The 25798-nt window shown below is 39.3% G+C and overlaps 2 protein-coding genes across 2 annotated transcripts in view; both read right to left on the bottom strand.

The window, feature by feature from the left end:
- Window positions 1–25798, bottom strand: part of LOC311302772 (uncharacterized protein) — a 128621-nt gene that overhangs the window by 102074 nt on the left and 749 nt on the right. The gene's annotated exons all lie outside the window — the stretch shown is intronic.
- Window positions 18875–25127, bottom strand: LOC311303977 (uncharacterized protein; the record flags this gene model as incomplete). The annotated part of the gene is made up of 3 exons (XM_084430765.1): window positions 24965–25127; window positions 21012–21749; window positions 18875–18879 (listed from the first exon to the last, which is right to left on the bottom strand). The coding sequence occupies exons 1-3, from the start codon at window positions 25023–25025 to the stop codon at window positions 18875–18877; spliced, it is 804 nt and encodes a 267-aa protein (XP_084286891.1). The 5' UTR covers window positions 25026–25127.

Raw genomic sequence — 25798 nt, 5'->3', positions numbered from 1 at the left:
ATAACTACAGCAGCATAATATGTCCAAATTAAGTTTGATCTCATAAAACCCTATAAAGTAGTTAGATCATTAAAAAAATAACATTTTATACGCTAGGAAACTGAAAAGTATCATAAAACTTTTAAACTCTATTCATATTTATTAAAGAGTCAAACGCTATTCATATTTATTAGTATTGCTTTAATGTCTCACGTGGCTCATCTTAGGCTCAATGTAAAGCATTTAGCAGTCTCTGTTCCAGTATGACACTTGAGATCGATTCACATTAATTCCCTTCACAGATCTTAAACTTTGACTTTTGACTTGACGAGACAATCACACAAACGAACACAACATTGCTCAGGTCTGAATGAACTCAACATATTCTCCTCATGCTCGCTGCTGCTGCACTAAATGTTTATTTCAGAAGGAAGACGCCAGAAAAGAAGCACAAGTATCGCTGTGATCGATGAAAACAATACAGAAATGAGCCTGTCGCTTAATCAAACTGTATAAAGTGTGTGTGATGGTTGAGTAAATGTGAGAAATACCGTGAACTGCTCTCCTCACCTCTGAAGACTCGACGCTGAAACTCGTTCACATTTAGTCATTTAGCAGATGCCTTTATCCAAAGCGACTTCCAAATTAGGACTAAATTAAGCGAGTCATCGTAAAGAGGCAAAAACAACGCAAGAAGTGCTCAAAATACAACGTTCAGGCATTGTTCAGAGTAGCATAAGCCAGACACCAGAGGATTAAAGGAAAAGTTATTTATTTGCATGTTTTAAGTGCTCACGGAAAAGACGAGTTTCCAGCTGTGTTTTGAATGTTGTCTGGGATTCTGCGTTCCGGATTAGGGTGAGGAGATCATTCCACCAGCATGGAACCGTGAATGAGAAGGTTCTGGAGAGGGATTCACTTTCATCTTGTGGTGAGATCTGGTATTGCTCTCACGTTCCTGATTAACCCCTAGTATCACTGTGTCTAGGTGATCTTTTGCTGTCAGGTCAGAATAGGAATTATTCCCTCAACTTGCTTGTTATCATTTATACCAGTAAATCTAGGTGTAGTCCCTACACTCCCAAGGAAACAATAATAAACATTACTAACCAGACATATGAATTAAATTCATGCTTACCTTCCAGCCGAATCGCTCTTGGAACCCTTGTTATCTTCGATTAATAAGGATTAATGTATTGCTCTGTCTTTTGCTCTTAGAACTGTTTGTAAAAGCTGAAGTAAGACTTAACAGTGATTGTCTTTAGAAATAAAAATTTATTTATACAAAAGATTAAAACACTGGTAGTACAAAAATTAATACTTGTAGCAAATCAAAAAGTAAATGTTACAAGATATAAAACTTCAGCTTATTCAATCTCAACAGGGCAGTCCTGTATGAGTGAATATTACAAAGACTAATTACCTTATCATCAGTTCAAGCAATTTCGAGTAAATATGAACTCGTTCTCATCCGAGATTTATCAAGTTACAATATTACAGCAGAGCAGTGCAAACCAAAAGAAATTCAGCCAGGATTATACTAGAAGAGATCTGATTCCTCTCTAGGGATGCAATCCGACATCTAAATAAAAAATGCAGCCCCTAACAGTAAAAATGCAGTCATATTTATACGGAACTGGGTTACATTGTTCCAATACAGTTTCTTGTTTTTTTTCCAGAGGAACTCAGTCTCATGACAGAGTCTTGCGACATCAACCGTCCATTGTCTCTGAGGGGGTTTTTGGTAACATTGCTGTTTCCCGTATATGGGCATTCTTGCGTCCTTTCCGTCCTCTGCGCTTTGGGCTTCCATGTATGTGTGTGCGTGCATATGTATCTGGAAGTGTGTTTGTACGTTCAAAATACCTATTAAAATTCACAAATCCTGCCACACCCCCTCCTGGACATTCAAAAGCACTTTCATTTCCAATTCTCCTGTCATTCCCAACACGTTGCTTTCTAATAAAATCCCTTGGGTAAATCACATCCAGTTTATCAATTTTAACCTTAAAAACATATACCATATAGGCATTACGAAATCCATGCAACACTAATGAAACCTATACATTAATTCATTTTCCCGATGGAAGAAACCCATCGTCACTCTTCCGTGCTGGGTCAACAGACTCTCGAAGCTCCTGCGGAACCACCGCTGGGACACAGGTTTCCACCTGAACGAGTCCCGATGTCTCGGGGCCTGATCCAATTTTACCAGATCCTCTGGGTAAAGAGCCAGCTCGGAACCACTGTCCTCCAAGCTCTCGTCCAACACCCTCAGCTCCCACCGGGCTTGTGTCAGACGCCACAGACAGATCTAGTAGATCAAGTACATAAACAATCTGGCCGTTATAACGCGCCTGTTTAGTACAGAACCCCGGAACAACTTTATTATTCCATAGATAGGTTTGAATGTCAACACAGCACGTAGTCCTGGTCACACGTTCCCTGTGCCCAATTAGTAATTCAACTGCTTCATCTAAATTGATGATCAGCCATTTCATCGCAATGATAAATTTCATTGCTTCATAGGTTAAGTAATTAGTGCAGCCTGGATCCGTAAAATTAGCCCCTCGATCATAAAAAGCAAAAAGTCTTCATTTCGGCCATGTAATAACCCTTGGAAAGTATACAAGATTGACATAAGTTTTAAACTCAAAGCAACCCCGTTTGTGCTTCAGTTTTCAACGGGTAACATTTAACCTTCAGACAGTCATAACACATCAACTTATGTTTATAACAGGCAAATACAGTAACCCAAAGTTCCCAAAAACAAAAATTGCCATCAACTGTAATTCCTAAGTCAAATCTCATTTTTTTGTTATTCATAAAAAAGAAAGAAAAGAAAATAAACTATAATAAATCAAAACATTAAAAATTATCATCAATTTCATACTAGCAGCAGTTTGTTGTTTCCTTTCCTTCCAAATATATATATATATATATATATTTTAAACAAATCAAAAAGATAGTAAGATAGAGAAAGGGAACATAAAACAATAATTATCAAACCTTCTATGTCCTCCAATAGGAAGGCTGTTTCTGTCATTTAGACAATTGTTGGAAGCCAGGGGGCCCTCCCGACTTACAACAATGTCATTGACTTTGACATATCAAATCTCATGCCGAAAGATCGTTTATAAAAACTTGTTTGTTAACTTGGGTTTAAAAATTTGTAATTAAATCAACATTAAACAAAAACAACCCAACATCAAAAGTGAATAAAGAGGGGGTAAAAAATATATATTTAAAAAATCAAAAATTAAAAATGTCAATTGACAATATATATTTCCCTTCTTTTTTTTTCTTTTTTTTTTTCAGTTTGTCCATTACAATCATAATAAAATGCCAACAAAATCATAATTATGTTTCGTTTTCTTTTGACTCCACCATCAATCACAAAAATACAACAAATGAAACAAAATAGTGATCAATCAATTGTTTCAAAATAGAACAAAGTAAACAAATCCCTTCAAATTCTATATGACCACTGTTTTGTCACTGTTTACTTTTTTGTACTTTAATAATACAATAATCTATTTCAGAAAAAAAATCAAAAATCTGAAACGCAAAGGAATAATCATTTATATCCAGAAAAAATAGCAAGAAATAATAACTTTGGTTCATTCACATTTACGGAAGTCCCCGCCATCATTAAGATAATGAAATACAGCACTGCCAAGTTTCCACTAATGGTCTTAAGGCTGTATGTCGTCAATAATTTAAAATAATCAAAAACATCTAGGAACACAAGTTCCAAACCAGCATATTTGAGCCAAAACATTTCAATATAGCACTGTGCAAAATTATACACAGCGATGGCCACGGAAAATATCATTACTTCGATAATTCCTCATTCGCCAAATAATCTTATTTGCGCACTCCTCAACAGCTAAGACACTAAATTCAGTAATAACGAATAATCGTTCAATACATTATACTGGCCAAGGCTTAAACACATCAAAACTATTTGTTCGGGCATGCGAATGGTTAATATTCCAGATATCCAATAAGAAATCAACCGTAAATTTATAGAGATAATACACACTATCTCCTTTTGGCGGTTCATCCCAATGCCATGTAGAATTGGTGCCATTGCCTGCCAACGTCTTCAGCTGTTGTTGCGCCCAAAGTTTATCAAGGGATTACACTTCGATCCTTTCCCCATTACCAACTTTGTCTTCAAATGTCCGTTACCTTGCCACGCCATGTGACCCCCTTATAGCCCCTGTCGCTATAATAGGTCACACCTCCGTTTCTGACTCACTGTCAGTTAGTGGAAGCGAGGCCTTCCTGTTCTTCACTGAACCAAACACATCCGAAAGTTTCTTGCAAACCAGCCCCATTTTGGACGATTTAATAATCATTACCTTTATTACAATTATTGCTATGATAATTGTTAGGCAGATTATACCCATTTTTAGAAAATACCAAGATTATACTATTAGGTCCCAAACAGAAACCGCAAACTCTCTCACGTTATCTACGACCCATAAAATAGCTTTTACTGTATCTCCAATTAACGTAAAAAAGATCCCACACATTTGGTTTAGTAGTTGCGAATTGTAATCCGATACGTTAATTAACGTCGGTGCCGCCGAAATTCCTTTTGAGAAAATTGTCGACCGGAAAGAAAAAATCCTTTCAATTCAGATTCGCTATCAACTATCCTGATTAGAGAACATTTATACTGTCATAATTTGATTCTTTGCAATTAACATTAATGGAGCATCACTAGTTATTGAACTAATGTCACTCCATTCTTCACTGCTGCCAACCTTCTTTGATCCTATTCTCCTTAGATTTTTTTTTTTTCAAAATACATGTTCCTTATCATACATCCAAGTAATATTCTGACTTTCCATAAGTCAAACATCTCAGAGCTTCAATATTGCTCCTCAGCCGGAAACCACAAATATTTGATTTCCTCATCTCCTCAGAATCAAACCTGCCCCAAACCAAAATTCCATCAACTCGACTTAAATCTTTTCACGTTCATTATCTAAATTCTCTGGCCTCAAGCTGTTTCTTTGAAAACGGACTAGATGATCTAACATCACATTTTAAAGAGGCCATCATTACCTTATAATTACCATACCTTTGTTCCGATTGTTTCAACATTGGTAAATAATACTTGGTACTCTAAAATCCATGAGCTAAATTGTGACTATTTAGACCTATAGTTTAGTTCTTCTTATACGAGATTGAGATTTGGAATATATCCTCATTAGCTCTATTCAAATTAAACAACCTGCATGTTACCTTACGATTACTGGTTCTATCCAACCCCATCGCAAAGACCCTTTATTAATCGCATCACTATGGTTCTTCCAGATGCCTTGATTAGTATGGGTAACTCGGACAACACTAGACCAGCCCATACAATACAAAACAATAGCCGATCTACATTGCTGTTCAGTTATATTTTTTAAACATAGTCAATAATACCTGAATGATTCGCTAGCTCCAAAGACAAACCTGGCCGGGGTGCATAAGTTAAGGTTATTTGATGAAGTCTAATTCCACCTACTCCGTTGGCCCACAAGCTGTCATTGATAGTCCATGTCGTACGTTTGCCTTCTGCTTTCACCATGTCATTATCTGGGTCCTGTAATCCCATCCATTCATGCCATAGCTTAATAATATTAGCACCATGCCCCTCGAAAATTTTATCATCCCAAATCGAGGTATCATTCAAGTAACAAACCCATGCGGATGCTGTTTCATAAGCAGACATACAATGCTTGTCAATGTCTCGACATTTCTTGTGATTTTCACACATTTCAATGGGCATAATCAGTTTTTCACATGTCACCCATTCTAATTCCACATAAGCTGGTTTAGGTCTATTTTTGTATACACCTATTATCAATACATATGGGTTTAGGCCCTTAGGCCAATAACCTTATTGCACTGGGTTCCGGTTATCCATATTATCCAATGTATTCTTACTAATTATATACTTCGAGCCTGACGAGGCTGATCTTCCACTCCGCCTACCGCTCTTTCTTTTATCGTCTATTGACAGGGCAATTGATTTTTAAAAACTACCCTTGCCCAGCCAAGATCTCTTTACCATTGGGACAATTTGTTTAGTTAAACAATCCCAATCATCCATTTTTGAGATCCGTAGCAATGGAGTATTCCATAATCGATATATGGCCATAGTAGACGTCAAATTAAAAACATCCGAAAGATTATACTTAAGGCCCTGTAATTTGATGTGCGTCCGATTATATCCTTTTAAGTAATTCCATTGTAACCTAGTTTTATTATTAACAATCTTGTTTCCATAAATACTAGGCACCATTGTGGCACTAATACGTTTAATACCTGTGCAGTTCCAAAATGACTTATCTATATCCTTTATAAATCCTTTAAACATATTCTTTGTCATTTTTGGTCCATATTTAGTACCATCAAAATTCACCGTCTGTTTATAACAGATTTTTCTTACAACTTTCTCAACAACAGAACAGGAGGCTACTCCTACCTCATTTGTTTGATTCTCTACTGTGATGCCAAATCCAACTATAAAGAGACATACTACCAGAACCATCAATAGGGCCAACAGTAACAGTGCTTCACTCCGGTCATGAAGCAATTCCTGATACTTCCCCTTTAGTCCGGTTCCTCTTTTCACCATCCTGTTTCTGAAAAACACAAACAGATATAGATGCACAAAAACCTCCTAAGCTTTCCCTATCTGATCTATAATCCATGCGGTCATTCTGCTCAGTTTGTTAGGTTTTCTGATAATTGTCCTTTCAACTTTGACCCCCTCTATTGATTTGCCTATACTTAGGTAATCAGAGGTCATGGTGATAGAAACTTTCACCTGCCGTAATTCACTTGTCCTATGTGAATCTAGCTTGACTTTTATTCTTTCTGTCCCTGAGAATGTCTGTTGTGACCTTGCTCTGACAGTCAGTGAGGTTTCCCGTACAAAATGACTTTATTCTCTAGCCATGTATATCGGATATCCCTCCTGAAAATACATTTTTGTCATCAATTCAACAAATAAGTCATGCACATTTAACTCTTTATACATTTCTTCCTCTTTAAACTGAATTGAGTAACCATTGTCATATAATGGATCCCTCACAACCTTTTTCCAAAGGTGTAAATCAGTATTTCTCTGCAGTGTTTTATCCAAAACACTGTCTTTCAACATTGGACCAGAGTCCAATGGCATCGGGCCACCTGAGCTTAGCAGCCTTCCCCACAGAAAGGCTTTCTCGCTATCACAGACTAAAGCCAGGGGATTTATGTCCCATTTACACATAAGTTTATCATCAATTAAGCAGCCTAGACTTGTTTCAGTTTTTCTAGACTGCCAAATTTCTTTCAAACTTGTAATTTTTAACAATCATTTTCTGATCATTAACTTACACCTAGGGCACTTACTTAGTTGCCCTTCCCAGTTAACACAGAACGTTCCCCTAATGTTATTTTTTGGTTATTTTTTTGGGAACCAAATACTTACGTTAGGGGAACGTTCTTTTTTGGTTTTATTTTTATGTAACAATAAAATAACGTTCCCAGAACGTTGCTGGGTGGTTACCATAAAAAAATAACGTTCTGGGAACCATAAACTAACATTCTGAGAATGTTCTGGGTACCAAAAACTAACGTTATGGGAACTAAAAATTGTTAGCTGGGTTGGTTGTCTAGAGTGCATCTACACTCTTGACCTCTAAGACTGTACTTTATCTTACAGTCTATGCAAGCTTTACAACCACAATTCCCCGTGGTTAATTCATATTTCCAGACCGCCCAGCGCTGTCTGGTTAATCGGCACAATCCACAAATGCTTAAATCTCCGATCGAACATGATCCAACGGACCTGTCGACACAAAACCATTTTGGTAAATATTGTCATTTGACTCCTGAGCCAATGCTGACTTACTCGGACCTCCCTCAGTCCTTCCCAGAGGAGCTGACAAATCTCCTGTTTGCCACAGATCACACAGTCAGTAGGTTTCCTACGGATTGTTGCAGTTCCTGCTTCACAATCCTTATATCATATCTTCACTAAGAAAGAGTCACTAAAGTCTTTACACACTACAACAGTGCCCTCTGCTGGACACTTAGCGTCTGACTGGAAACTTACTTTTGGTCTGTATACCTTATTCATCGTGAATATTAATCTTTGCTCCCCACAAGATTCCTAATTGACCAAATTCGCTTCAAGGCGAACGGTTGTGCTTGAAGTTAATTCAACTAGGCCTACTTTTTTGGTTCTCGTTTTACCTCGAAAACGTACTTGTTTTTGTCTTAATATAACTAAAACCTGTTTTGCCCTTTCGACTTAGGGCTTTTGCTTTTGTCGGTCGATTTAGGAATTTGATTAGTCTTCGATGAGTTCATACACTTTAAGTAACCTATCCCGATCCCCTAGATTTTGATTTTTCAAAAAAATCTGTCCTTAAACAAAGGTATTGCACGTACAACCAATCCGCTACTCTGTATTTATCCACTACTTGGATGGTCGGTGTTCAACCGCCTTAATTAAAATAATACCCTGCTTTTTTGCAAAAGGTCTCCACTTCATGACCAGTTAAGTTATGTCTGTTATCGCCTCGAACTCATTCGTGCGAACCCTGCTATGTTATCAACCTCTTAAGGCTGTTCAGGACAACAGTAGCCTACCTGTCGCCTGTTAAAATGGGTAGATCTCTATAAAGGTAGAGCAGTTATCCACAATAACTAGGAAGTAAGCGTTTTTTCTTTTTTGTTTTAGAACAAAACTAGTCTAGCGAAATCTGAGCTTATTTCAACGTTCTATTTCTCAGTTTTGATTTTTCCCATAATCAATATAAATACTGGTTATAACCTTCCTACAATCAGGGCAATTTAACTTAATTTTCTGATCATTAGTTTTTAAGTTCTGAATATGTAAGCCCATCTGCTGACAATATTTCGCAACATACGTCGTTGGAGGGTGAAACAGTTTATCATGCAGTTTCTTCAGTAAGTCCCCCTCGCTCTGTTTAGTGATCGCTCGTATGCGGTTGTATTGGTCAAATTCCTTGTTCCCAACTGCCGCAGGCGTTGTCCTGTATTCTGTGGCTAGACTTATGCAATACTTTCGGTTTCACAACCTTGTAATTTTCGCTTATGCTCCTCCACAGTTCCACCTGACGGTTTGCCTTTAGCGTTATAGAAACTATTCTGTTCCCACCTATCCAGGTGTCCAACCAATCATAGATAAACAAAACCGCTGTCCGTTATTAACAAACAGTCCATGTGGTTATTTTCTTTAATAAATAACAATGCCTTCGCTACCGCTGTGACTTCAGCTTCCTGTGCACTTTTGTCATCTTCTATCTTCCTTTTTCTCTGTGCATAATTTTACCTCTCTGCTTAACAAGGAAGCCCCACCATGTTTGTCCTTTATCTGAACTTCCGTCAGTAAAGTAGCACAAATGTGCTTGATTTATTACGGTCTTTTTCTCCTTTTTAGGAGTTTTATCATGTCTAAATTCTATCTGATTGTCACAGATTAGCCTAATTTAGTCCATTTAGACCAGGTAAAAGTGTGAATGCGCTTATTTTCATTCACTAAATTATTTTGCTAATAATTCTATTCCTTCACGTTTAGCAATGACTATCACTAATTTTTCTGCAGCCAATGATTTAATAATCAGCAAATTTCTAGCTACCATAGCTAATATTTCTACAGGTGACACATTTTCCTGTCTTTTTTGGTTATCTGTTTGTTTTATCATTATCAGTATCTTTTTCCTTAATTTATTTAATTAGAATGTTATCATTTAGACGCATCAAAGTTGTGCTGTCAACTATACACTGCAATCCTTCCCAGGAATATCTATCTCTGGTCACTGATTTCATTTTATTACTGAAACCATAATCATTATATTAACCTTCAAATTTTATCGCTCCGTTAGGAACTTTCGTTACAACCTTTTCTAGGTTATCTAACATAATTTTTATTCCTTTTTATTGGACATATAATCCTTATTTTTTGTCTCCCCATGTCAGAGGCAGTGGGATTATACTTCCCTACTTCTAGTTTTCGGTTCTGCTATTTAGTTTCGTTTGTTTATGTGGGCTTGTTTCTGCTCTTCAGTCAGTTTTGCCCATTCTTTAGGCTCTATAAATTTAGTTCCTTTTCCGGTCTTCTTAGCTGGCCTAACCTGGGGTTTTAACTTTTTCTATAAAGTTTCAGGATGCTCATTCCTAACTGTCCTAGCCTCATTTTTATCCTTCTGATAGGCAGTTTCCCGTTTCATCCTATCCCCCTCTATTGGTTTATTTTGGCCTAAGCTTTCTCTGGTCCTATTACTTCTAACCGTTTCCCTGTCATATAGGTCCGCTAAACTAGACATTTCTGACCAGTTGGTAACTGTGGCTAGCCTTTTAAGTCTAGCTAACTCTCCTCCATTTGTCCACCCTTGGGTGGCTTTCTCGAAAAGACATGGCCATCAGCCTCTGGTTTTAACCACTTCTGTCTTTTTCCTGAATTCAGTCTCCTTATCTATACCTATCCCTTTGGAGTGGAATGCATTAAGGTTTTCTAGTTTCATGGATATTCCTGTATGATATTTAATCATTAGTCTTACCAGGCTAGTTGAGGCACCTAGGGTTTTCCCCAGATCAGCCACCATTTTTGCCTTAATCATATTGTTATCTTTTGCCCCTTTGAATTTCATATTTTGTAGGAGCTGGATGACTGTAAAACTGTCTTCCTTAATCTGTCTAGCTGGACCGCGCCTAGGTTTAGAGACCACTTTTTCTTCATATTCAAATTCTGACTGTGTCCTCTCCTTTTTAACTGACAAGGGCTTCTTAGAGCGCCTGCTTTCTTTTCTCTTTATCAGAGTCTGAGGTGTATGAGCTGGAGGAAGAATTAGAAGGTTCCCCTCCCTTTTTCAACCTCTCGTCTATACTCTTTCCTTGCTAGATCTCTGTTACTAAAAGGGGAAGGTGATACTTCCTTTTTCTTTTAGGTGACTTAGCTTTCTGCGGTTTTCTTGGAACTCTACCCTTATTGATGGGAGGAAACCTTGCTATGCGTGGCCTCCCATAATTTCCACAAGCCTTTCATCATTGGTACATATCTAATAAAATATAACACAATGTGTTTTGCATTTGATCTAGCTGTTCTGCTAACATGTGACATTTTACTTTTTTGCTGGTTCCCGGCATATTCAGGATATCATTAGCAGTAAGTTCATAAACAAACTGCATTACTTTCTGCTCTGGCCCCTTGAGTGCTGTTGAATGTGAATTCACTGAATTAAGCACTTGACCAGTGCAAGTTAGAAATGTTCTACCTCCCCTGGTATTATTTTCTCTTTTATGCGAGCTGTTTTTCCATTCTTTAGACGGGCTTCCAGATTTTGTTAGCACTATCTCTGCGAGGTATTTTCTCGTCTTCTGTATTTTCTGAGCCGAAACTATGATCAGGCTCTCTAATTATCTGCACTTTGGGTTTATTATCGTTTAACTCTCTCCCTGTTGAAGCTTTGTATGATCTAAACCCTGTCTCTCTTATTTCCCCTGATATTTCCCCTGTCATCAGGGATCTGAACCCGGTTACAACATCTTTTTTGTTTAGGAATCGTTCCCGTTTCTAAGAGCATTTTTTCATAGTTTTTATCTATTTGACCATAGTCACATCCTGAGGCCCCTTCCATTTCAGTGTACTCTGAAGGGGTGGGGGATTCAACTGTGATCAGAGCTTCCTGATCAGTAACGCCGTTTCTAGTTACTCTTATGTCTATTCCTTAAACAATTGGTACGGTGGTATCACTGTCCCCAATTTCTACAGTAACCTTTTTACTTCGACTTTTACTGCTAACGACTTGGACTAATTTACTTAATCCAGCTTCATTAGAGGTGTATAAAGTATCGTCAGTAGCCAGTAGTTCTTCATTGCCTACTTGCCCTGCGTTTTTTTAACGTCTTGTTTAGTTGATCTTGTGGGAGCAAAATGATATCAGTTATTCTCTCCATGACTGTGTGAATCTGGCTTCTCCTCTGAGGATTTTGGCAACTATCTCTTTATATGAGGTTTCTAAATGGGTACTCTGTGGTCCCACAGAGCTGCCTTCGAGATCTCTTGTTACCTCTGTCGTGCCTAACCATAGAACCTTATCTCAGGCGTCCCCGTGATACTTTCTATGGTTAGGAGGAAGTATCTGTTCCTGTAACTTCCTCAAAGCACTATGGAGACATTATTTTGCATTTGGATTTAGCCGTCGTCTTAGTACTTAAACTATTATTCCCTTAGGTTCTTGTGGGTATTATTGGGCAATTAGAAATTGACCCAATCCCGGACGAGCCCCCATGTGGTGAGATCTGGTATTGCTCTCACGTTCCTGATTAACCCCTAGTATCACTGTGTCTAGGTGATCTTTTGCTGTCAGGTCAGAATAGGAATTATTCCCTCAACTTGCTTGTTATCATTTATACCAGTAAATCTATGTGTAGTCCCTACACTCCCAAGGAAACAATAATAAACATTACTAACCAGACATATGAATTAAATTCATGCTTACCTTCCAGCCGAATCGCTCTTGGAACCCTTGTTATCTTCGATTAATAAGGATTAATGTATTGCTCTGTCTTTTGCTCTTAGAACTGTTTGTAAAAGCTGAAGTAAGACTTAACAGTGATTGTCTTTAGAAATAAAAATTTATTTATACAAAAGATTAAAACACTGGTCTAAAGATTAGAACACTGGCAAATCAAAAAGTAAATGTTACAAGATATAAAACTTCAGCTTATTTCAATCTCAACAGGGCAGTCCTGTATGAGTGAATATTACAAAGACTAATTACCTTATCAGCAGTTCAAGCAATTTCGAGTAAATATGAACTCGTTCTCATCCGAGATTTATCAAGTTACAATATTACAGCAGAGCAGTGCAAACCAAAAGAAATTCAGCCAGGATTATACTAGAAGAGATCTGATTCCTCTCTAGGGATGCAATCCGACATCTAAATAAAAAATGCAGCCCCTAACAGTAAAAATGCAGTAATATTTATACGGAACTGGGTTAAATTGTTCCAATACAGTTTCTTGGGTTTTTTCCAGAGGAACTCAGTCTCATGACAGAGTCTTGCGACATCAACCGTCCATTGTCTCTGAGGGGGTTTTTGGTAACATTGCTGTTTCCCGTATATGGGAATTCTTGCGTCCTTTCCGTCCTCTGCGCTTTGGGCTTCCATGTATGTGTGTGCGTGCATATGTATCTGGAAGTGTGTTTGTACGTTCAAAATACCTATTAAAATTCACAAATCCTGCCACAATCTCCTCTAGACTATCATTCACCTCTACAGATGTTTCTGAAACACTTGGATCTGCAGTTTCGGTAGTTGTCACAACATCAACAGACAGAGAAGGTACAGGAGTCACATAAGATTTCAATAAATTAACATGACAAACCTTTATTTTCTTTCGACGATCTGGTGTATTTAATAAATAGTTGTTATTCGGAAAACACTTCGCAATCGAAAAAGGTCCAGCAAACCAAGCCTGAAAAGAACTAGTCAAAACAGGTAACAACGCCAGCACTTGATCACCTGCTTGAAAGTGTCTAGACTTGACTTTGCGATCAAACAACCTCTGCATCTTTCGCTGAGACTTGGCTAACTTTCGTAGAGCAATAGCTCTAGCTTCGTAGAGTCGATAACGGAAACTACTCACATAGTCTAAAACATTCTCAGGAGGGTCAAAAGTTGTCCACTCATCTGCCAGGACAGCAATAGGGCCCCTAAAAGTGTGTCCAAACACGAACTCACAAGGGCTAAAACCTATGCTCTCCTGTACAACCTCACGAATAGCTAGCAACATCCAAGGAAGTCCTTCCTCCTAGTCACAGTCAAGTTCGACACAATACGACCTCAAAACTGATGGAATCTTTCCAGACCTTTCTTCTTCCAGACTTTGAGGGTGATAAGCACTTAAGATATTATGTTTAACTTTAAGTTGACCTTAGAGAAGTTTCGGCACATAAAATTCGAGCTCTGGTCTCAGACTGAATGGTTTTTGGAATGCCAAAAATAGACATGAAACTTGTTAAAGCCTTTAAAATAGCTTTAGAAGAAATTGATCTCAGAGGATAAGCTGCAGAGTAACATGTAGTCTGACACATTACAGTGAGTAAATAAGCATGTCCAACCTTAGATCGTGATAAAGGACCAACGCAATCAATAGTCAAGTGTGCAAAAGGAGTGGTAACTGCAGCAATAGGCTGTAAAGGAGTCAATGGAACTTTTTGATTTGGCTTTCCGGTCATTTGACAAGTATAGCAGGACCGTATATAGTTAATCACATCTCGCTTACATCTAGGTCAATAAAATTTCCTTAGAACTCTTTCATAGGTCTGTCGTACCCCCATATGACCAGCCATGCCCTGGTCTGATAGCTGTAGGAGGTCTTGACGGAAATTAAATGGAACCACGATTTGGATCCTAGGATCGAGTGAAAAGTCAGAGCTCATAGGTTGCTGTCTATGAAGCAATCCATGTTGAAGAAAATAGAAGGGAGATGAAGTCTTGTCTCTTGCTTCATGAGCTAAAGAGAAGAATTCTTGAAGAGTATCATCCGCCTGCTGTGCTTTGATAAGGTCATCTCAAGTCACAATATAAATGGAAATAAAGAACAAGACGTGCTAACATGGTCATCACAGATAAATGGACTTTCTGACATAGAATCAGACTTGTCAGTCTTATGGTCATCAACAGCATGTGACTCATGAACAGGGATCACATCTTCCACATCCGTACACACAGTACAAGGTTCTGGCTGAGAGGAAGTTTCAGAAAAGGTATTCAGTCATTGGTCTGACCTGGCCTGTTAATGCTACAGGAATGAATGGTTACTGAGTAAACCTTCCAAGTCTTTTTTATACAAGGACATTTTTCATCTATATACTGTTTGAATTTTCTGTTATTCTGTTCATTATATTGGGAAAGGTGATACTCAAAATGTTTTTAAACAGTCATTGGTGGGCCAAGAGTTGCAAAAGGTTGAGAAAACCCTATAGGCAGGCACTAAGAAAACCCTATAGGCAGGCACTAACGACTACTTTTGTAGTCTAATCAGGGTTCTGTCACTTCTGTCTGGTTTGTATCTTGGTTTGGTGACAGAGCTCTGACACTACCGGTTTGTCATGTGTTTGTGTATAGTCTGGTTTGTTGTGAGCACATGGCTTGTCATGTATTTCCTTGTGCCATGTGGTCTCCTGTCTATTGTCTAACCCCTCCCATCTTGTTACCTGATTATTGGTTTATTTGCCCCACCTGCTTTTCTCGTTACCCTCTTTTGAATGCTTCCCTATTTACTCTCCCCGTGTTTGCAGTCCTGTGCTGTTTAATTTGTTTAATTATGCCCTTGATGAGCCCATCAACGTCTGGACAATGATAGGGCTGGAGCACTTGATGTTTGGGGAATTCATTAATTCTCTGGATCACCAAAATAATCCTCCAGTTAGGGAGGCTGCAGTCATCCCAGAAGAGGCGTTTATTTCCACACCATCTCACCCTCGCAAGTGCAGGAGGAGGAAGGCTCCTGTTGCTTCCCTTAGCCTGGTGATCCAGGAGGACCTGACTTCAGTGGTCCCAAGCCCGGTGGTCCTGGAGGACCCGACTTAGGTGGTACCAAGCACGGTGGCCCAGGAGAACCCGACTTCGGTGGTCCCAAGCCCGGTGGTCCAGGAGAACCCGACTTTGGTGGTCCCAAGCCCGGTGGTCTAGGAGAACCCGACTTCGGTGGTCCCAATCCAGTCTCCCTGTCGCAGCCCCAGTGGTGGCTGAAGAGGCAGTGGCACCACGCTCTCGTAAACGGAGGAGAAGGAAGGCATCCTCCGTCCCACAGGGCCTGGAAGCCACACCAAAGCTCCTGGCCCTGCCGGCTCCGCCCATGCTACCCGTAAAGCCTAAATCTCTTCACAGCATGCTTGTCGAGCCTGAGTTTCCTCACGTCAGGTCTGCCGAGCCTGAATCACCTCACGTCACGTCTGCCGATCCAGAGACTGTTCACGTCACGACTGCCGATCCAGAGACTGTTCACATCACGCTTGCCGAGCCAGTGTCTCCGGACAAGATGGCCACTCCCGAGCCAGTGTCTCCGGACAAGATGGCTGCCCCCGAGCCAGTGTCTCCGGAAAAGATGGCTGCCGCCCAGCCAGTGTCTGTTCCTGAGCCGGTGTGTGGGCCTGTTCTTGAGCATAACTCCACAGCTGCCCTCAAGAAAATTTTGAGAGGGGGCAATGGGTCCTTTGAACTGTCATCTCCACCCTGGCCAGCCGAAGGGTTGTCTCCGCCCTAGCCACCCGAACTGTCTGGTCAACCCTGGCCCCCTGCTCCGCCCTTGACGCCTGCTCCACCCTGGCCCACAGCCAGGAATCCTGACCTGCCTGAGACTCCCTGGCTCCCCTCCCTCCCCTCATTATCTCTTTGTTTTGATCTTCCTGTCTTGTTTGTTGTCTTTTGGTCTTGTATTGTCATGTTCCTGTCTGGTTTTGGTTTCCCTTTGAGGGCGGGGGGGTAGTGTCAGGGTTCTGTCACTTCTGTCTGGTTTGTATCCTGGTTTGGTGACAGAGCTCTGACACTCCCGGTTTGTCATGTGTTTGTGTATAGTCTGGTTTGTTGTGAGCACATGGCTTGTCATGTATTTCCTTGTGCCATGTGCTCTCCAGTCTATTGTCTAGCCCCTCCCATCTTGTTACCTGATTATTGATTAATTTGCCCCACCTGCTTTTCTCGTTACCCCCTTTTGTTTGCTTCCCTATTTAGTCGCCCTGTGTTTGCAGTCCTGTACTGGTTTGTTGTGTATGTTCCCTTGTGTTTCAATTTCCTGTCTAATGTCTGTCTCGTTCCAGATCCAAGACCTCCCAACTTACATATACCTAAACCTACCCATCTCCACCCCCTGATCTCTAAACCCACCCCTAAATCTACCAATCTCCACCCCTTAGATCTGGATCCAACTCCGCCCCCTGGATCTCGTGTACTGCAGTGAAAACCATCTCAAAAAACCTGAAGTGTAATACATGGAAAAATTCACTCTGTATTTTGGCGGTTACTTGGTAACACAGGTCAATTGCAATCGAGGTTTTTTTTAAATCTAATAATCCATTTTAATCGAGGAATCGTGACAGCCCTAGTCTGCTATTAGAACAGCTCTTCTCTTCCATGGAAATGAAAAAGCCATCTAAAACACACACTTTTTAAAACAGCAAGGATAAAGACAATTAGGAAAAATAAACTACTGACACTGAAATGGATTTGTATTAACCTTGTTTATTAGCTTACTTTTCTAGTTGATCACTCAAAGATGTGACATTGCAATCTAAATCCAGTGTTAGTTCAGTGTAATTGCCACTTGCTGAGCAACAAAATCTTTTCTGTGTAATGGTGCGTTCACATCGGACGCGAATAGAGCATCAAGCGTGAGTGATTTCAATGTTTTTAAAAAGTCAATGCAATGATGATTTCAAAAAGTCAATGCAAAGATGCGTTACGCGCGTAAAAATTCCTGCGGTGCGAATTGAGCGTCTGGCGCGTAAAGTGCGAATGATTTTATGTAGTGATATTTGTGCATTCACACGTTTGACGCGAATTCGCGTCTGACGCCCGAGTTGAAAAATCTGAACTTCTGCGTCAATTTGCGCCGCCTTAACCAATCAGGAGCCTGCTTGCTGCTGTCACGTGGTGAAGTAAAAACAAAGTAAATCTATTATCACATAAAAACTTAATTTCAACATACAAGACATTCATTTTGTATTGAATGCTATTTATTCCTTATCTAAATCCAGATTATATGAAACATTATTATTCTAATGTAAAGACAACCAATACACTTTAGTGTATAAGAATAGTTTGTGTCTGGACAGTGTTGTGTGAGAAAAAAAAAAAAACACAGGACAGGTGTTACTTTTGGAGGCTGGCTCCATTTATCATCAATACAAAAATAAATGACAGATTATGTGGGTGAGGGTGCGGGTGATCCTCGCTCCGATGCGGGACAACAGGTCCTCAAACTGGGCGCAGTACTGGCGGAAGCACCGCTGATAGCGGCCGTCATCCAGGCGCAGCTCCTGGAGCAAATGGTGAAACTCGACAAACTCTGTAGGGTCTCGGTGGACCCAAATACGGCGACGATGATCCCTACGCCGCTGTTCTGCTCTCCAGAGCAAATACAGAGCGGTGACTCTGTCGATAAATGATCGATTAACATCAATCAGACATCTTGTAAAAAGATGGCTGCCAACGGGTTTCGTAAATTTAGCTTCAAACTTTTGTATTGACGCGCGTAAAAACGAATGGACATAAAGTGGTCAAGTGTATAACTAGATGCGGCAGGTTGCAAATTTGACGCGCTATTCGAGTCCGGTGTGAACGCACAGTAAGTTAGTCACAGTCAAATCACTCCATCTCCACCAGTGTTTCCAGGTTGGAAATGTCTAAGTATTGTACCAGAAGCTCAAAAATGATCATATTTGGAAGAAAATTATTGTACACAAGTCAAACGTACAGAATACAGCTATTTATTGACCAACAACTTTTTGACACGACATGAAAATGACTTTTTTGCTAAAATATCAACCACAGCTTGGAAAAAAAACTGACCTAAGCGGAAGGAACTCTTTACTTTTTTATTTACTTTTTTCTTCTTCTTGCAAAACATACAGAGATGACATGTTAATGATACACAACTTTGTATACAATATACAAAAAGAACATTAACTTGTGCTCATGAGAGAGTCATTCTCCACGATGATTGACCGAGAAGAAATAACGTGAGATGAGATGAAAGACATGCGTATCTCCACGTTCAGGTTCTTCTGACGGTAGACGTTGTAGCAACAATGACAATGACATCCGGCCAGATCGTCTGAATTAGCGAATCCTGCTTGTTTCTCTCATGCTAAAAACACATATGAGCATATACATATTCGTTTTCAGAAAGCTTTGAATAATGTGGCTTGGTAGCATGTCTCCAAGTTTGCAAGCAGACCACGGGTTAATGTTTACCACGACTTAATGAAATCAACGAACAGGTCCATGTTGTTTCTCAAACTATCATGTGCTGCGACAACAATTCCCTTACTGTGTCTAACGTTTTTTCTTTGTGTACTGAAGGAAAATGACAAAACTGGCTCCATTCAGTTGTCTAGGACCACTAGCAAAATTCTACGACGCCTCAGGCTGATAAGTGTTTGCATACAATACTACCTTTGTCTCTGAGACTGCCATTTCCAATTAAACCCCCAACCCCTCATGTGGTACGCGTACCACGGGATGCAACAGACACACACACACAATCATGCACAAACACACGCACCTCTCCAGCTAACGGAGTGGAATTCCGATAGCAGAATGCAGTAATACCTCTCTCTTTTACCCTGCTCTCTCGCTCTGATCTTCTCCTCCCAACGCAACCAGCTGGACAGGCCTTGCCTTGGCCTCTGGGACGCATGCCCCGCGTCATGTAGAAGCTGCCGTCCTTTGCAACTAAGTTCATATTCGCCTTTCCCTCCATACGGGAAATGATCTAAATTTTCTCTGTAACCTTAAATTCAATCGAGCCTTTACATCGTCTTGCGAGACGACACCGGAAGACGACGCTAGACGCAAACTTTTCCAGCACCACACTGAAAGAGCACAGAATCTTGCAAGTATCTCTCTCTAAAAAGCTGATTTCAGGTGTCTAGCTCGTAGGTCTGTGAATTAAGTTACCCTCTTTTCTCTTCTCTCTATATCCTTCTTTCTTTCATTTCATTCATTCTGATCACGTTATGTCTTATGTTCTTGTTTGGTTAAATGTTTGTTTGTTTTATTGTTTGCATTTTTACGTACGTTTATATTTGTAGCTCATATAATCTCTAGTTTTACATTTATTAAAATCCATTTATACTTTTACTGTCTCTGTGTTTGAAAACCCCACCTTATAAAGTCAATGAAATAAAATATCTTATTAAGCTACAAGCTCGATATTATAGATTACCTTGATTAGTTTTTAATTCATAAACTCAGAAAGTTTGATGTTCGTGGCCAGAAGATAAACTTTCTTGGAGTTTGTAAACAGGGATACCCCTTCTTAACTGTGATAATCTTACATTTATTCGCTGGACGAATGACTGATGACCAGACCAGTTACGGAACAAAGTAATCTCGATAATTGATAAAGTAAATGTTCATGCGATTTATGAATTATTATGACCATGAGTTATGATTATTAATATTTCCAAAATTCCCTATATCCTTGAGCTAATTCGCATTTACCCAGAGTCGTTTACGTTACAACGTAGAATCCACAGCTAGATCAATGAGTATAGAAGCCCTATGATTACAACCACCATCATTTGAAGTGTCACACAATTCTGAAATTATCGTACATTATGGGATTTTTTTCATTATTGATCTTAAAATCGAACAGAGGTCTGAATTATCGTACAAATACGATAATTATCGTATGTCTGGCAACACTGATCTCCACTTATAGCTGGTGTGTGGTGATGGTTTTAATAACCGTGAATCTCGGGCTGGTTTGTCTTCTTCTGTTGATTATCATCATACTGTGGTATTTCATGATCACAGCAGAGAGAAACGAGATGAAGAGTTACAGGAACACAGCTGAAGAGTTTGATCAAACTAAATACTGCATATGTGGTTTCTCCACTGCATGGATCTTCATGTGTCGCTTCAGGTCACATTTAATAGAGAAACTCTTTCCACACTGATCACACGTGTGCGGCTTCTCTCCAGTGTGGATCCTCTCATGTGTTTTCAGATTTGATGACTGACTGAATCTCTTGTCACAGTGTGAACACTTGTAAGGTTTTTCTCCAGTGTGGATCATCTCATGTGTTTTCATATTTTCTGCCCGACTGAATCTCTTGTCACAGTGTGAACACTTGTAAGGTTTTTCTCCAGTGTGGATCATCTCATGTGTTTTCATATTTTCTGACCGACTGAATCTCTTGTCACAGTGTGAACACTTGTAAGGTTTTTCTCCAGTGTGGATCATCTCATGTGTTTTCAGATATGAAGACTGACTGAATCTCTTGTTACAGTGTGAACACTTGTAAGGTTTTTCTCCAGTGTGGATCCTCTGGTGCCGATTTAAATCTATCCCTGTAGTAAAAGTCTTCTCACACTCAAAGCACATGTACTCTCTCACACCAGTGTGAATTTTCTCATGTCTATGTAAAGTTGGCAGCCATGAAAAACCCTTTCCACACACAGAACATGAATGCGCCTTCTCCTTCATATGAACTGTCAGGTGTCTCTTCAGGCCTGATGCCCTAAGAAATGTTTTGCCACATTGATCACATGTGAACGTCTTCTCTCCAGTGTGAACTCTCCTATGCACATCAAGATCATATTTGATTGTGAAACTCTTCCCGCATTGATCACATGAGAACGGCTTCTCTCCGGTGTGGATCATCATGTGACGCTGAAGACTTTGTTTGGTTGTGAAACTGTTTCCACACTGAGTGCAGGTGAAAGATTTCTTGGCTCTTCTTTTCTTTAAAAATGTCTGTTTAGTCTTTGAGCGACTCAAAGGTTTTTCTTCAGGTTTGACATGATGTTCCTCCTCCACTTCACTCAGTTCTTCTCTCTCCTCCTTCACTTCACTCAGTTCTTCACTCTCCTCCTTCACTTCACTCAGTTCTTCTCTCTCCTCCTTCACTTCACTCAGTTCTTCACTCTCCTCCTTCACTTCACTCAGTTCTTCACTCTCCTCCTTCACTTCACTCAGTTTTCCACTCTCCTTGCTCTCTTCCATCAGGTCTGACATGTAAGAGAAATTATTCATTTCATTTTCAGTACATCAAAATAATTTAAAGAGAGAAATATAAAGTGAAAAGACATGAAAGTGAGCATGAGTATATTAAATATATTTGATCAATGACACAATTATCTAACATGATATTAACCCTTGTATGGTGTTCGGGTCTTTTGGACCCGGTTTCATTTTTTATCAAAAGAAAAATGATACAATTAATTATTTTTTCAAACTGAGACTCATTGGCCTTGGCTCATTTTCTGTGAGGAATATATATCAGAACACATTTTCAATGAAAACCCACTGTACACCCCCCCTACACATTTATATTACACACAGGATGTTCGGGTCCACTGGACCCGGGGCTAATAAAAGTGTGGAAATTGTAGGTCCTGTGTGTACCTTTACTATGTCCTACTCCTGTCAGGGCCTGCTGTTAGTGTGTGTATGTTCTTGTATATGGTTTATGAGGACACAAATGTGTATAATGACATGGGTATTACAACGTAAACATGGTTTATGACGACATCTGTGTCCTCATACTAAAACATACTAAATGGTGTTTTTTGAAATTCAAAAAATGCCAAAAGTTTTCTGTGATGGGTAGGGTTAGTGTAGGGGGATCGATTATACAGTTTGTACATTAGAAAAACCATAATGCCTATGGAGAGTGACCAGGGCCGGAGTGGGGCCACTTTTCAGCCCTGGAGTTCAGGCCCAAGACCGGCCCACTTTTTTCATTGTGGAATTCCAAATTAGCACTTTTTCCAATTTGGATAAATGAAGCAACAGTTCAGCTGTTACTATTGTGTAGTTTGTATTAATACCATAGTTCAACAAATAATGTAAAGGTTAAATAATAATTCACTTAGACTTTATAAGAAGCAATTGCGACTTTATATCACACAATTCTGACTATATCTCGCAATTCTGAATTTCTGACTTTAAAAGAAGCAATTGCAACTTTATTTCACGCAGTTCTGACTTTATATCTTGCAATTTCTGACTATAAAAAGCAATTGCGACTTTAATTCACACAATTCTGACTTTATAACACGCAATTGCGACTTTATATCTCACAATTTTGACCATCTCGCAATGCTGACTTTATAACACGCAATTGCAACTTTATTTCAGGCAATTCTGACTTTATATCTCGCAATTCTGACTTTATAACACGCAATTGCGACTTAATATCACGCAATTCTGACCATCTCGCAATGCTGACTTTATAACACGCAATTGCAACTTTATTTCAGGCAATTCTGACTTTATATCTCGCAATTCTGACTTTATAACACGCAATTGAGACTTTATTTCACGCAATTCTGATGTATTCCGAGATGTAAACTCGCAATTGTGAGATAAAAAGTCGCAATTATCTTTTAAAATGTTTTATTCTGTGGCGGAAACAAGCTTCCATACCTCCTGGCCTCTTCCTCCCATCCATCCTCCCTGACGCGTACCGTTACGGTAGGGCCGGCCCAGCTATCGGTAGGCGCCGGCGATGCCGCGGGCCCGCGGCCGCGGTAGCCTACCTAAAACGTTTTGGAAAAGACGGGCTATGGACCCAACCAACTCTATAGTAGGGGAGGGGAGAACTCCCTCACATGGTACAACCCATGCAGAGGCTGCGCGCTGCAGTGTCAGAAGGCGGAACGTGTAATGTTACTAACGTGACATTGAAATGTGAAACAAAAAAAAATCCTTGACCGGCCCAAAAGTGAAGCGGCCCACCGGGAATTCTCCCGATTCTCCCGATTACCCAATCCGGGCCTGAGAGTGACCGTACACCACATATCCAAATGAGTGAGTGTGTGAGTGAAATGAAATGAACTCTGAACTCTGTGTGTGTGGGTGTGTGTTTTGTGTGTGTGTGTGTGCATGAGTGTGTGTGTGCGTGCGTGTGAGAGAGAGATTGTGTGTAAGTGTGAAAGAGTGCAGAAGTGAGTTTTGTGTTTCTACTCCTGCCATTCCCACACGAGGTTGCAATTCTTAAATGTGATCTAACAAAGGTAAAGAGAAAATATTAACCATATATGCTGTTTATATTGCTTGTAATTGGGATGAAGTAAACATCTGTTGAGTATTTTAAAATAAAATTTTTGATTGTGTTGAATTAAAAACCCAAAAATGCAGCGGGTCCACCAGACCCACGAACACTGGCTGAGAAAAATAAATATGAACACCAGACACTGCAACGGCCGTGAAATGACGTCACATTCTGTGGCAGCTTTTTTACAAACACAAGTTCAACTTACAACAAATAATAATAATTAAAATTTAAAAATAACCAATCCACTCCACTTGAATGCTAAACGCTTGTGTTATTTCTCACAGGGTAATTCACTTGTGCTTGTGTTTCTGGTGTCCCACTTTCACATGCGCATGAATGGAAGTCAGTGCAAGGAAAAGTCTAGTGTGAACGGCCATTAATAATTAAAACGGTTTTAGTCAAATAAATATCAATCTCAAAGTTGATGTCAAAAATGGCAGTATTGTGTATTATAATGTTAACCCTTGTGTGTAGAAACTTCACAAGCTCAAAGTGTAGAGTGGCCATAACTTTAACTGGCTTTAAATTAACTATTTGTATTATCTTTATCTGTGTCCTACATGTTTCACTCAACCCTGTTACTCCTGACATGATTTTCCTCCTTTTAAAAACAGAGCATTTCGTAAAAATGTGACACACAGGAAGTGACATAATCTGGGCTCTTTCTACTGCATGATGGGAAGACAAGAAAATAATCTCAATCCATTGTCTCAGTTTTTACACAAACTGTAGCATTGACTGTATTCATCAACCCTGTTACCAAAGTTACTGTAAGAAGAACCTCTATAACTATGAATAACTTGTATGATATTTGACAAATACAACTTTATCAGTAACTTGGTGTTTACTGACTATTCCTAAAAAAATAAAATTGTAAACTATGTTGAAAATGACTAAACTTCTGGCAATGTTGTTGCAAATTGGGAACCAGATATGAAATAAATGTAAAACAAAACAGTTAAAATAGTATTTAGCTTGATCTGATGTTGACAATCAATATAACAATGTCTCAAACCTCCCTTTACTGACCATTTGTTGAAGAAAACCCAGAACATTCTGTACCGTTTCATAGTTCAACTGTTTATCTAAATGTGATGAAGTGCTTGAATGTTTCTAACATGAATGTTCTTCGGCATCATGAATGAATGAGGAATAAACACCAACCTCTTTGTTCTTCAGGATCTTCTTCAGTGTGTTTCATTCTGCAGGGTTCTGGATCACTCATGTTCTCACTGTCCTCTTTAATAAACTCAGTCTTTGCAGATTTCAGCTCTTCCTGATGCTCTGATGCTCGTCTTCACTTGTAGCTGATGGGAATTTACAGCATTTATTGGAGAATCGCAGAGGGAGGAGCTTCACTGATGATGTATTCCAGTGTGGGAGGAGCTTCACTGATGATGTATTCCATTGGGAAGAGCTGATCTGCCAAAAAAAATCAATAATAAATAATAATAATTGTATTTTTTTAATAATAAATGACACTTCTAAGCATTTATGTCTGTCTATCTATAAATCGTACAGTAATTGATGCCACTTCATTAATTCTTTTTAATTATTTTTATTGCTAATCCTAACATTATTCTGCTTCTTCATTAAAATACAGGTATCTAGAAATAAAGAAAAGAATATAAATAATTTAAATTATTCCTAATATGAATACATGTTAAGAAAAACAGTTAAAATCATAAACACAGAAATAAAGGTACATATAGTAGCCAACAAATCCCCTCAGTCTGCTGACACCAATGAAATGAGCTTTAAGTGTCAATTTACAGGAGATCTGAAGACATCAGCATAATAAATGAGGTGAAAACAGGAACTATTGTCATGAAATAAAGAGTGTTTTTAGCAGATCTGTTAATATTGATGAGCCTCAGACTATCAACACTCATTCAACAAGCCATTCAGGATCATCAGCAGATCATCTCACTTTATTCTGAGTGTTTGCTGTTAGAAACACATTATTTGAGTCAGGATACGTGATAAAAGCCTGTAAAA

The sequence above is a fragment of the Rutilus rutilus genome, assembly GCF_951802725.1.
Source record: "Rutilus rutilus genome assembly, chromosome: 1".
Lineage (NCBI taxonomy): Eukaryota > Metazoa > Chordata > Actinopteri > Cypriniformes > Leuciscidae > Rutilus > Rutilus rutilus.
This window is presented reverse-complemented; position numbering and strand designations above follow the sequence as displayed.